The sequence below is a fragment of the Thermobia domestica genome, chromosome 8 (assembly GCF_964235325.1).
Source record: "Thermobia domestica chromosome 8, izTheDome1.hap1.1, whole genome shotgun sequence".
NCBI lineage: Eukaryota > Metazoa > Arthropoda > Insecta > Zygentoma > Lepismatidae > Thermobia > Thermobia domestica.
Window position 1 is genome coordinate 60557375 of NC_137461.1, and position 15192 is coordinate 60572566.

Sequence of the window (15192 nt, forward strand, 5' to 3'; positions counted from 1 at the left end):
CGACATGTGTCATATATATATTCATTTAACAGTGATATCATTTCACTCAGAAAAAAAAAAAAAAAATGAAAAATGGTATCAACTTCCTACCAGGTGTCCTACTTCACGGTACCCCAATAATAATAATCATTTGCTGTTGTAAATATTTAAAGAATTTCGTTTACATTTTTACGGAATGTTAGTCCAAAAGAGGCGGCAACATGAAAAGAGATGATTACGTACGCTTGCTTCCGACGTATGTCTTCAGTCGAATAATTTTTCACCAGGTAAAGTGATTTTACGAGGTCTATGGTCTCCAAGGTCACCAGATTTGAACCCACTTGATTTTTTTCTTATGGGGTCATCTAAAATTGCATCTGAAACGAAATTTAACTTCCAATATTACGCTCCACCCTTACACCACGTATCTAAAGGTGAGTGCTTAATGAAAATAAATGATTATGAATTAACTAGTGAAATGAAAAGGTGGGAGGAAATGGAAGAACCCCGAGAAAACTCACTGACACGATGTTGTCCACTGCACTAAAAGCACTGCGCTGGACGAATTAGGGAGAAAATCCGGCGTGAGCCAGCCGATGACACCAGAGATTCTGGAGCCATATTCAGAAACATGCAATGTTACGTTCAGTTATATAGCTGCTCATAGAAACATTTTTAGTATTTCCTATCGCAACTTCATTTCTTATACATATAGGTATGACAAGTTCGGTTCTATCTCCTTTTGTACTTTTTTTTTAAACCAACAGGCTACTTTTGGGTGAGACATCCTAATAGAATTTAACATACGGCAATCTATTCAATTTCAACTTATTACTTATTACTTATTTTATTTTATTTTATTTTATATATATATATATTTTTTTTTTCTTTCTTCACTACATTACAATCAATACCTTGAATGATATCACTTTTGGTGGCCACTTTGTCACATATCAGACTTGGGTATCAAAAAATGAATAATCTCCCTAGTTCAAATAGAACCTCCCCCTCCATCATAATCTATATAAGTAAAATCATTTATTATTGGAACACTCAAATACAGTTCACCTTCTTAATCACAACAGAGGTCAACTGCATAGGTTGCGAAGCTGACAGCACCTAGGTTAATGCAGCTACTATTCTCGTATCTATAAAATAATACGAACACACACACACTACTACATAGATTTCTTCGTCCAATCAAGTTTTACACTAACACGAGATATATAAATTTGGAACCACGTTGAGGTGAGTTTGATGTAAAATTGCTAACAAAAAAATTATACCTGCACAAATACGTAGCATATGTCGTCACATAAGAACCAGAGAAACGTAACTCCAAAAATGCTGTTTTCGTTTTCTTCATGTTTGGACATAATTTTGAAAGCCCTACTTGGTATAAATGGAACGTAATGCCATCTGTTCTCCTTGTCGATCATCTGCTGTAATATAGTTCAATTTCCATCTTATTAAAAACACGTCTTTCTAAGAAAATAATATTTTTGCACTCTCGCCTGTAGACCTACGAAAATGGAGTTACGTTCCTCTGGTTCTCATGCGACGACGTATAAGTAAACGTTCACTATTTTAAACACAATTATACTTTTATCACTAATCTATCAATCATATTTATTGTTCATATGATGAACTAATAATAGAAAGAAAAATAGATAATTTCTCTTATAAAAATACTCAATACCGCATTATAACCCCAAAATGCTTGCTCTATTACTGTTTGATGTAACATATTTGTAAAAATTTTGTAAATATTATCTTAATCAACACTATCAAATTATATATATGTATTGTAACAACAAAGCAATTTTTGCCTAATTATTTACATTAAAATTTAACAATGAAATATTGTTAAAACCGACGGCCTCATTCAAATTTGTAACATTCAAAGTTAATTAAAATTAGAAATTAGACAACAATAAGATCCCACTTTGCATTAAGTCCGCTGGCAAAACTACAAAATATTACATTCCTTGAACAGTGCACAATTTACATTTTACAGATTATTAAAATATAATTATTCACTAATACACGTTATTGTGATAAGCCTCACAACAGCATCCTCAAACCTTCGCCGAGATGACAAACAAAAGATCTCCTCCAGTTCCTTACCAGAGGGTAGCGTTCCTAAAACTGACGCAACGTTCCCTCTTTGTACTGCCATGCTGATGCGTTGCAGTAGAAACGAGGTTGCTCTAGCATCTCCTGACGATAAACGAATGCGATGACCAACTTCTTTTATAAAGTTAAGGCCTTCGGGACCCCATGAACCACCCGATTCGACAGCTATAGCGACAAAATGATATTTGTCGAGTAAATTGCTATATTTCCTGCGCTTTTCTGTTTCCCGGCGAGCAGCCACGTTGCCAGCTTGTGCTGAGGAAGAATGAATATTTGAAGGGGCGAAGGTGTCGGAACAAGTAAAATCCCATAGAAGTGCTTTTCCTTTCTTCCACGGTATTAGTGTCATACCATCTGGCCTCTTGCCGTCTGCACGACTGCATCCCAACGGTTCACATATAGAAGGAACTCCTGCTGAAATTAGTGCCCTCATGATAATGTCGTTGACGCTGGAGTGGCGTGAATGTCTGCCCGCACTATTGGCACAGGAGAGTCCATGAAGGCCCTTCTTGTCTAAGACACTTCTACAGGCAGGACATCTGTGTTGCTCGCAAACATCTGCTCCCAAACGCAGTGCACTGGCAATTCGAAAACTGTCATTGGGAAGATGTAATCCTAAAGAAGGTGACGGGATAGCATGGAGCCAAGCGCCTGCTTCTGGAGATGATGTAGCTAGAAGTCTGGCCTTATCTTCTGGGTTATCGGATGACTGAAGCAGAGCTGAAAAGTGATGATTTATAAGAGGATCGTCCCAAGAGGATTGTAGTCCTCTCTTATCAAGGTCAGGGGGATCTGATCCCACTATAGATGACCACTTAGCAATGCTATCGTTGACATCCGAATCCGATACTAGGCTAAGATCTTGTTGGAGAATGGTCTCGATCAATGGCTTAGCGCCATAGAATGAAGACAGAAAGGATGAAATAGCCAGATCCATGGCGCGACGAATGCCGAGACCTCCGTGGTTAACAGGAAGGGACGCCTGCAGCCAAGAGTTATTGTTGAGTGAACAATTCAGGATAGATTCTAGACCGGTTTTCAAGGTGTTGTCATAGCATTCCAGTAGATCAGCATCCCGCCAAGAAGGAGCACAGCGAAGAAAGTATAGCAGCCTTGGCATGGACAATGAGGCACGTAGTAGGTAAAAGGCAGAGTGAGCTGAAATCAAGGAAAGACGTGTAAAGAAGAATTCTAATTTAGAAATTTTGTCTTTTAATATTGTTCGTCTTGCCTCATTAGATAATGCTGCTCCTAATAAGCTGGCGTCATCTGTCGAAATTCTTTAAATCCCAGGCGCGGCTTCGTCAAACAGCTTGAAGAGATTATTAGACTGCTCATTGGAAACTCCGAGAAAGCTGACCTCACATTTGGAGAAATTCATTTGCAACCCGATCTCCTTAGCCCGTCTACGGATCATTTCTAATGTCTCTAGTACTGTATCCTTGTCTCCAGCTATAGTCCCGTCATCCAAATACCATATGTTCAGTTCTGTATTGATACTATTAACGATGGATTGTAAAGTTAGTGCGAACAAACCAGGGCCAAGAGGGTCGCCTTGTTGTACGCCACGCTGAGAGAGGATTATTTCATCTCCTAAGTATAAGTTGCTCGGTTGCGAGTAGCACTGATGTACGTATCGATAAATTGATGGAAAATTGTTTTTTACCTGTATGAGCATAGAATCACGATTCAGCTCGTTGAATGCGTTTCTAAAGTCTATCTTCAGAAACACTTTCTCCTGATGGTGTGGAAAAGAGTAGTACATACGAGCAGCGTGAACTGCTGCTTCTGCTCCATGTGAGACGCAAACTCCCAGTTGGTGTGGGGATAGAAAAAGTGTCAGAGGTTCTCTAATTCTATGGCAAATTATTTTGGCTGACAATCTCCTCCACACATTGCCTACTGCGATGGGACGAATGCCGCCAATTTTCTTCCTCAAAGCTATTAGTGATGCTCCAAAGAAAATAGGTCTAATTTCCATGGGCACATCACCCGAAATAATCAAGTGGAGAAAATCACAGATGGCGTTAGTCAGGTGTTCTTTAGCTTTGCAGTCTTGGGAGAGTAGGAGGTCCTTTAATATTGAAGGACGGAGACTGTCCATACCTCCTGATGACCCGGAAGGAAATGATTTAAGTGCCTTCGTAAACTCGTCAGCTGATACTCTAGGCACTGGGCTCATACTGGGCTCAATGAGATCGGGAGGTTCAAAAGGGTGGCTATGAGCCGGGTGTTTCTCTTTTAATGCTTCTAATACAGATCCATTCGGAGAAGCTATAGTATCTTCTGAGATGAGAAGCCGTACTGCGTTGCGGACATCACCATCTACTAATTTGTTCTCGACATTCTTAATGTTAAAAGTGGAATTTACTGGTCGTCGAGCTTTGAAGGATTTTTTACTGTGGTTAGGAAGGGCTTCGCAACGAGAATCAGACCAACATCGCACTCTTTGTTTAACCCATGATGTTAAATTATTCACTTTGTCAGCTTTTGATGGCACGAACAGTGTAACGTAAGGAAAAAAGAAGAGATCCATCCAAGCTTCTGAGTCATTTGTACGTACAATCTGTTGCAATACCTCACACAGAGAGTCTGCCACTGTAGCTCTAGCCCCTCGAGGTACCCTGCGCAACATTGGAATAGAAGACTTTAATCTTGCTAGAAGCTTATTGCATTTGGAGATCAAAATTTTTCTTGGGTGATCGACATTGTCAGTGGATGGTTGCGACTTCCGTGAAAGCGAGCATGATTTGGTTTTATTGATATCATAATGGCACCTGCTATTATGAATTGCTAGGCCTTTTAAACTAACACATAATTTGTTGCAAAGCTTACAGGTAGTCTCGTTAGGCTTGTTTGAAAAATCAATGCTCATGTTTAATGTGGTATCATTTTGGGTTTGATTTCTATGGTTGAATTTTGATCCTGATGCGTTGCTTACATGCGAGAAATCTGCATTAATGGCCCTGCAGTCTTTATTGATATCATCACTAATACCAGTGAAAGGATTACTGGTATCATTAGAAAAGTCACGATCATCCTCCATAGTTATTATAAAATTTTAAATTTAAATTACACCCAACTACATTGTTGGAAATGTAACAATGTTTGAAAAATAACGACCATTAATTGAAATCCATTAACGACCATTAAATAGCAATTTGAAAATAGCAAATTTTCAGTCAATCATCTGAACCACTGAAGCGATTCGAAAACTTATTTCACCAAAAATCCCATCAGAACTTCAACCACATTTTACTTCATAACAAAGAGCACAAAACCTCTCTTCACCTGCACTAAACGAAGAGAATTGCGCAGAACGCGAAAGACATGTCTGCTTCCAATCACAACAATCACAACAATACAAACATTTGTAAAAATAGTATTTCTGTAGCTAATTATGTTAAATGAACACTACCATATGACAACTTGAAATAGTTTAATTAAAAATAAATTAACTGTTGAGCAAAGCAAAGCAATTTATTATTACAAAACTAATATCTTGTAACAGTCTCGCCAACTAACCACTTGGCTTCATCAGACATTATTGCTGTTATTTTGATTATGGCCGGTGACTGGTACAAACTTCTTACCAGTCCTGTATGACTGGTTTTTTGAAATCTGCAAACCAGAAAAAAACATCGAACGTGGAAATTCTTCAACAGTGCCTTTACAAATACAAATTTCTCTTCTATTACACATTACACGATATATTTTTTTTTTAAATCTATGACTGTTTTTTTCAATTATTTAACATAAGAAATTTGATTAGATTTTATTGTGAAACATTGTTTTCAACAATACAGACAAAAGTGTATAATTTGTCATAATTGTATGGCATAAATATAGCGATAAATTTAAATTGTCCATCGATTGTTGGCAAATAACTTTGAGGCATTTCGTTAGTAGCTACTATGTTTGTTGCATTGTTTAATTTCACATCCCTATCTGCTACATAAAACAACTTCCCTTGAAAAAAAAAACTGAAAGGGGCCTAAAAGAGTAAATTTCATGTTGTAAATCCGAAATTGTCACGTAAGGCTTAATATATTTTTGTTCATTTGTTTCGATAATTTTAAAGAAGTGGCAGTTACTGGTAAACACAATAAAATGATCTATACCGACTTCGGTTTTTCATTTTTAGCATAATGTATCTATTAAAGCTTATTGGTGAATGTACTATAGATATACAGAATACAGGTGCTAATGCGGTAGCACATTTCCTTCTCATGGATGAGTCCGAACAGAAATACTTCACACTTAGGCCTAGATCATAGGAAATTTTGAGGGGGTCCCAGTAATTTTATTTTCCAGAGTTGGCAACCCTAGATGAAGCCAAGTGGTTAGTTGGCGAAACTGACACAAAATATTAGTTCTATAATAGTAAACTGGTTTGCTTTGCTCAGCAATTAGTTTATTTTTAATTATAGTAAGTAATGGGCAAAATCGTACAATGGTAAATTACTTTACCTTACGATAAAATCACATTTGCATTGGATAAACGGTCAAAATACAATACAATTCACTTTGAACTCGATTACACATTAGCTTTCCATTTTGACTTACACACAGCCTCTTTAATCATCCAAATTTTTAATTAATAAATATCACTTAATACTTCACTTCGCTTTGAGTCGTAAGACTGAAATCACACCGGAGCCTTCAACATTATTTTGCTATTGCAAAGTCGTAACCACAGCAATCTCATATTCACATTTTTTTCTTCTTTTTAAATAGAAGGAACAATAACAACATATAATTAAAAATGAAATAATTTTACCTTCAGACAAATTTTCCAGACTGGTGAGACAAGTTGTTTAATTTCTGCTGCAAAGATTCCTATATTATTACTGAAAGACTGTAATAATTATATGTGAAGAATGAATTACATTACCAATCTCATGGAACATATTCTTGCACCACGAAATATCTTACCTCTCTCAAGAGTTTTAGAATAGCTTCTCTAATCCTCAGAGAAGGCAAACTTCTATCTGGCATCGGAGCCAGCCAATCAGTTAAGACCGAAAGAACGTTGTGTTCTATGAAAGCCAACTGTAAATCGTGTTTTTTCAACTGGGACATTACCAATGGAAGCATTGCTACTTTCTTTATGGCAGGTTTAGACATTTGGTTCAGTTGTCTGTCCTCCTATATGTACAAAAAATAAAGAAATAAGTATTTACATACTTATAATTAAACATAACAGCTTTATATATATATATAAATCACAAACATTATTCATATCTTCATAATATTGTAATTGAGTCGTATATATTTTTTGGTAATTAAACATTTTTTTTAACATACATAAACATGTATCTTTCTCTAGTTGTTTTTGATTTATGTAACAAAGTTGATGTTTTTATGTAAATCAAATTTTGATACCTTTCTCAATTTATTACTATTATTATTATTATTATTATTATTATTATTAAAATCAAGAATTCAAACTGACCAATCATCTGGACAATTTGGATCAAACGCTGCGTGAGCTAATACAGTGCTTTATCAAACGTAACACAGAATTTAGTGCAAGCCATTTAGTGACTGATGGAACCATCTTTCCATAGAAGAATTGTCATACAGCTACCTGGGTCTCCCCAGAATCAGAAAATAGAAAATTACATAGATCATTTTCAACTTGATACTCTGTTACGTCATCCAGTGTGTTCGCTATTCGAGTTCTCAGTAAGCTCCTCACATAAAACAAGAGGAAGCAGCGAAGCTAGCGTTGATATAAAACAGTAGTAACAGGCAAACGAAGGATAGTCAATGGTTTCGCAGATATACCACACGTGGACTCATAACTAATTGAACACTGCCAACCTTATTTTATTCCACTCTACCTACTTCGTTCTGTCCCTTTTTGCTCAGCCTGTTCTCTTTCTCCTGCTTCTCATCGTAAAAACCAGCTCCTACATCATATATTCAGGAGTAATAAATATATCCTATAGATCATTTCATGATAAGTAGACGAAGAAGTTTAAAGAGGTAAGAAATACGAACAGGGTTGAATATTGACAGCAACCATCCCACACTAACAGGTCTATTAAACTAATAATAAAAGCAGAAAACAACAAACATGAAAACACAACACAGATAAACTCAAAATACTACAAGTAAAACTGCAATTTGTACTAGAACTTTAAAAATAAAAATTGAAAAAAGAAAAACTTACAGATAATATTAATCTAAATACGAAATATTACAGATGGACAAAATACAAGAACCAAATGACGCCTGAGAAAGAATGTCAAAAATAATTATTACAAAGAACAACTTAAAAAATAATCGGAAACAAAGATTCCCAAAGGAACGAATGGAAAAGGAAGATTCTCAAAGGAACGAATGGAAAAGGAAGATTCTCAAAGGAACGAATGGTTGACACATGAAAGAAATAAAAGCCAAATAGTCTTTATACCAAGACAATAAAAACAAGAATTAGCTAGATTATACAACTAAAACGATTAAGACATTAGAGAAGCCTTCAACAGGATTTAACAAAAGAAGTCGAAGAACTGACAATTCAAGCAGCAGCAGCAACCAATAAGAACAACTTGAAAGTATTATATGGCATACCAAGACAGCTATCAAAGATGAAATTCAGCAGAATAAACCAATTACAAACCTCAATAGAAAGTCGATACATCAGATAAAGCTCAAATGAAAAGAAATATATTTCCGAGAATGGTTAAATACGGGAAAAAAAGAAACCATAAATCTGAACCCTGACATAACAGCAATAAAAAAGAAACACAAGACTGAAGAACTGAAAACAGACAATATAAATACTTTTACTTTAGATGAGATAAAGCAAGTAATTAAACAGCCAAAGAAGACAAAATCTCCGGGTAAATATGGAATATCTTCGGATCCTGTTATCAGACCCAGAAACTTCAGATATACTCTTGTATCCTTTAATAGTAAAAATCTGGAGAATTGAGACATCTATCAGAATGAAAAACTGGACTGATTATTAATTACCTAAGAAAGAATATGTTACAAAATGAAAAAAAAGCTGGAGGAACAATTTTGCTATCTATACCATGTAAAACAGTTACACAAATATTACTAAATAGAAGAAACAAACCATTAAGAAGAATTGAGTAATCAGAAAGAATTGGGATTCGAACCACGACACGCACTGGGCATCAAACCAGCGTCTCTTGTGCCACGTCAACCACAAGGCAGAGGCAGGATTTCTTTCTCTTAGATCATGCATGGATCACATAAGTACTCTGTGAATTATATTAGAAAGACAACAGAACGAAAGAACATTATATACACGCTTCATTGATTATGGAAAGGCCTTTGATTCAATGAATAGGAACATGTCGAAAAAAGAGAAAAAAAGCACAATGATAGTAATTACCAAATAGTACATAACAACCAACTATCTGATCAAATAGCAATTACAGTTAAAGTAAGGCAAAGATGGGTGTTAGCACCAACTTTTGTTTATTGGTGATGGAATATTTAATGAGAACATTGAATAAAAGAGGAATGCAATGGGAAATGATATACATACGGAAAGATCCCGATGCTGATGATGATTCCCTACAAAGATATGACAAGTTAGTTAAATGGTATTGGAACAGTTTCGAAAGCAGTAGGATTAAAAATAAATTAAGACGAAGTAAAAGCAAAAGAGAATATATGACTTAAATAAACAAACTAGAAACAGGAAATACAATAATTGATAAGGAAGTTAAATTGCAATATTTCGGAGCAGCAGTAACTAAAATTGGAGGAGCAGAAACAGATCAAAAGTAAAAAAGGGAAGACTAATACAACATTCGCCTGTATTCAGGAAATTAAACTACCGGTAGTTGGACTACAAACAAAATTATGAATCTTTCTCACTAAAGTTAAATCAGCCTTAAAATACACAAGGAGTGATAAGAATGCACGAATGGAGGGTGGATTAAGTAGAAGTCTCAGGTTTACATTGCTAATGCGTTAGCCTAGTACGCTCCGTGAACAGCCATACGTTCTATCACTCGTAAACTTGTTCAACAGAATTTGCTGTCTAAGTAGCTAAGCACTACCAGAGTGACAAAACGTGCGTTTGTTCAGGAAGGAGACTGGTTAACGCATCGGTACCATAAGCCGGAGACTAAGGTTCGATTCTCAATTCAGTTGTACATTCTCTCACGCTTTGAATTGGTATTTACAAAGGAACAGGTGTAATATAAAATCGGTTATTTCTTCCATTTCCTCAAATCAACCATTTAAGAATGATAAACTTGGAAGCAAACAAATCAAGTAGAATACCATCTACAAACATTTGTACACATGTGCTTAAGGAAAACCACACACACAGTGGTCTAACAAAATCACAAACGAGAAACTCTGGAATATAATTAACCAGAAAAATATTAGAGCACATAAAGAAAAGAAAATTATAATGAATTAGGCATATTTTAAAGAAACTGCATGGCTCAATAGAGGTACATTGGACTGGAATCCAGGGTGCACGAAGATAATAAGGATGCCCCAGGAGTACACAGAGGAGGACAGTTGAGCGCGAAGTACTGCATCATGAGGAGACTTGAATGGAGTATAAGAGTCTGGTGAAGAATAGGATAAAACGAAAATGCTTCACAGAGGTTCTATGCTCTACAGGAAACGACCAGAAATAAGCAAAGTCACTTGCAATTACGCTTTGTATGGTGATGGCTGCTGATAAGTGGAAGTGAATGACAAAGAATTAGTAAAATGAAGGGACTGGGAGGAAACTATGAAAACACAGGGAGAAGATTACGTCTATCGCACTCATATGAGTGAATCAGGAACCCCTCACAGCAAAACAGTGATCTACCACTGAGCCATTCTAGCACCAACAAAGACTCCACGGATAAGTAGAAACCTAGGTGAAAATAACTCTGGTTAGAGATGCAGTAAAAAAGTTACTAATTCAAGGAATAAAACTAAACTAATACTTACTTCCGCAGCATGACGCATATCTGAAATTAACTGAGCAATGATATCATCGTTATCATTGATAAGATCAATGTTATTTTTGGCTTTTCTCCTTCGCCAAGAATTTTCTTCCTTTTTCTTTTGAAGCATCATATCAAAATCAGACACAAAGTCTCCATCACTGAAAAAATTATTAATAAAACAATAATCCCATAGGATTAAAATTTCAGTAATAGATTTCCCCCTCCTCCCCCATAAGCTTAAATTTTTCATTAATTAGTACTATGGTAGTCTTTCTATCGATCTTCACGAACGCACACACAATTATTAAAGCGGCAGAATACCATGTCTACATTTCATCCAAGATTGAACAATAAAATAAAATTACATTCAAATACTAAATTAACAAAAAATTGGCTACTTACCAAAAAAAAAAAAAAAAAAAAAAGTCATTGGTAAGTAGAAAATTTTTTGTTAATTTTGAATATCCCCCCATGCGCCCATGTAATTATAATACATTCAAATACGTTTAAAACTGGAATTTGTACAGAAAGAATCAGAAAAATTAAACTTATCAAAACGAGTCGTAAGTCTTGCAATATTTTCAAAATTCCAACAACAGACGCTTGTATACGCCGTGATCAACAGACCGTAAGTACAAGATCAAACTGGCCCAAGACGCAGTGTGGCTAGGGGACTATTAAAATGGAGGACGCCAATTCGTCAATATCTTCAGTCAGTTTTTAGTGACAGTGACGAAGAATGCTGTGAACAACGTCTGATACGTGAATCGTTAATGTGTGAGTTCAAAGCACAACCTAAAAAACATTTGTCATATGGAAGGGGAAGGTGCAGCGAACCAAAGCACAGCACTCGTTGGTTCCAGAAATATCGTGCAGGTTGTAAGAATGCCAGCCAAGGTTCGGCAACCACAGGGTAATTCTGAGGTCATACGATACGCCTTTGAGGATATCCATACACAAGCACAAGTACAAGTACAAGGCGATTATTAAACCAACTAGACATGTCCCAGTCAATCACCTTTACGAACTCGAAGAACAATGATCTACAGCATTGTAGCACATAAATTGACCCAAGTTCAGACACAGAGGAGAGTGGATGTGCCGACAACCGTTATCTGCGTTTCCTGAAACGCGTTGTTACATAAGACGAAAAGTATTTTTTTTTTTTTTTCCGAAACCCGAATGTGCAAGGACAGTAGTTGAGCAGGGTCCAACTTGCAGAACCAGTCGTCAAATGGCTGTTTCGAGTATGTTATATTCTACGTGTGGTGGAACTACGAGGAGTAATGTTTCTTTCTTTCTTTCTTTCTTTACCAGTTATGTCGTCAATGCCGAACTTTATTCCGAATAGTTGTAATGGATGTATGCTGCACTACGCCAAAAATATCCTGCATTGGTAAACCGAAAGCGCCCCATGTTGCAATAGAGTAACGCAAATCACACTTGGCCTGATAAACGAAACAAAGAATGCAGGAACTTGATGGATCAAACTGATGTCACACCCAGCATACATTTCTAATCTTCCTCCTCCGGATTACTATCTGATGCAGTCCATGGAACAATTCCTGAAATTATAATGCTTCACCAACCAGCAGTAGGCTGAAACAGCAGTGAGTGACTTTTTGCCGCTAAGGACAAGACGTGCTATCGACGTGGAATCGCGGAACTTGCAGGAAGGTGGCTGGCTGCAGACAGTCCGACATAAGGTGCTACACTCTGAATGTTAACCCGCTTTCATTGCGCTGTAACAAATATAAGTTATGTTGTGTACCAGAATATTGCAAGACTTCTTACTCATTATTGTAGTATGTTAGCTACGATATACTATCAACTAGGTAAGTTGAAGAATACAACTAATTTCGTACACGGTGATGAGACGAAACTTTACACGCTAGACCAGACTCTCACTTTTTCTCCCTTACCTTTAGCAATTCTTATAAACGCTATGCTACTACATGAGATAGATCTTTTCATTTTGGAAATATTTTATCCTCTTGCAAATCCAGCTTAAAACTATTTTCCTTCTATTAAAACAATCTTATCGACAAAAGGAATGAAATCTTGAATTCAGCGTCATACGGTTATGCTGTTCATGAGTGATATCTATGACTTTTACCAATAGGAAATATGTATGAGATGAAGAAAGGCAGCCATAATCTCGTTATTTGTGCACAGACCAGCAGTCTGTTACTCAAAACGCGAGTACTCTCAGTGTTAGAGTGGACTGTAATGAGAAGCATTTCGGTCCTTGATTTTCTATAACTTCATGTCGGTTTGAGTAAACACTGCTGAGCGGTTGAGGTAAAATTTCTGAAACTATCCATCAGCGCGTAAGAGCAGAAGCGGGCTTTACATAGGGCGAAGCGGCGAATCAAGCATGGAAGGGCCCCGCGCTTCAAGGTACTACTATTTTTCTTTAATACATTTGTTATGTAACATGAAAAACGTTGCGTGCTAGATCATATAAAGATTCTACGGATGACTCTAATAGAGATTAGACATGTCTTGGCATTTCAACTCATTTGTGGAAAAAGTGGTTACGAGACAAGTTTTGTCTACGCTTTCACACCTCCCATTTGTATAGAATTTTCAGCATACTATCTTGAGTAAGTCATGCAAATACGTAAAATTTCCTACCAGTGCTGCTGCAACCTGCAACTACAGTTGCTCCAGAACATCAGGGTGTTCACGTGGTAATATGTGAGGGGATGCTAACATGTTATCCTCATATGAATAGTACTTCTTTTCTTATGAACTGTCAACATGGACCGTGAACTAATAATTCTCTTTGTGGTCAATTCAGCAATATATTAATGACTTACGTACACCCCAAAAACAATTCATACTTTCCGACTTTTTCCTTCAACTTCAGCTGTAGTTTCTGGTATATCTGGAATTTAGTTAGTAAGTAAATAAATAAATAAATGTAATAATTAAATCTAGGTTCTTAGTAAAAGATTAGACCTTGTAAGTCCAATGCGTTTGGTTTGGTTTGCTCTTGTATTGGGTACGAAGCACTGACAATAGAATTTGTGGGATGCTAACAAATTTACAACCCTAGACTATCAGCTGAAATCCTGATTACAAGAAGTGTTTCGGATCGGAAAAGTCTTACTAGTACTGAAAGTGTGTTTGTCAGACCGCTTCTTCCCGATGTTATTGCTCCTTTTCTACCTTTTTTATGCTATTAATTAATTACTGCTTATTAACCTTTACCAGAGTACCATGGAAGAGCCAAAAAGATGGACATCTATAGCTCTTATCAGACGTTAGAGTAAAAAAAAAATAAAATAATAATAATAATAATAATAATATACATACTCTCGATTGCTTCTCCTCACGCCCTCATCGGAATCTTCATCCGATACTTCCGGTAATACTTGTGTGCCTTCGGCTTTTTCTTCCGGTTTGTTTTCATCATCACTACCTTTGTCACTTTTCTTCATTTCATTGTCACTATCAGCACCTTTCTTAGGTGATTCTTCATTTTCACTATCCGAAGCTTTTTTACTGGCTTCGTCTTCACTGTCAGACTTTGCACGATCACCACGATCACTCTCACTGCCAGCGTCCTCGGAATCGGAAGCTATTCGACTTCTCTTTTTAGTTGGTTTCTTTTTCTTTCGCTTTTCACTGTCACCATCATCCTCTCCATCCTCCTGTTCATTATCACTTTCCTCTCCTTTATCATCCTCTGAATCAGATGCGATTTTTACTCTTCTTTTCTGAAACAAACAAAACGAACGTGAACAAGTAAGTATTTAACTCCATTATGATGGAAAAACAAGGGGGAAAAAAAGATTGCTGGAGTAATGGGTAAATGGATATATAGATTAACTGAGAACTTCATACCTTTTATTTTTCTAACGAATGGTCAACGAACTACTAGTAACGCTTTTATTATTATTATTATTATTATTATTATTATTATTTTTTATGTTCATTATCTATCCTTCGCGTCTCAACTAACTAGTTTAGAGTAGGAAATATTTTATCTACTATTATGTAAGTATATTGAAGGAGGGTTTGTACTTTCAAATGACTTATACAGGGATATTATATAAACACCAGATTTCATCGCACCATGGATAACATGCCAGTCGTATGTACAGTCACGAACATTAATAAATGG

At 36.3% G+C, this 15192-nt stretch overlaps 1 protein-coding gene across 1 annotated transcript in view; it reads right to left on the bottom strand.

The window, feature by feature from the left end:
- The window catches only part of LOC145692937 (uncharacterized), a 61243-nt gene that overhangs the window by 13573 nt on the left and 32478 nt on the right, over nucleotides 1–15192 (bottom strand). Inside the window, exons 5-7 of the mRNA XM_081768516.1 lie at nucleotides 14382–14785; nucleotides 11062–11218; nucleotides 7051–7263 (exon numbers count right to left, since the gene is read on the bottom strand). Of these exons, the coding sequence (XP_081624642.1) occupies nucleotides 7051–7263; nucleotides 11062–11218; nucleotides 14382–14785 (774 nt within the window). The remainder of the gene's footprint in view (nucleotides 1–7050; nucleotides 7264–11061; nucleotides 11219–14381; nucleotides 14786–15192) is intronic.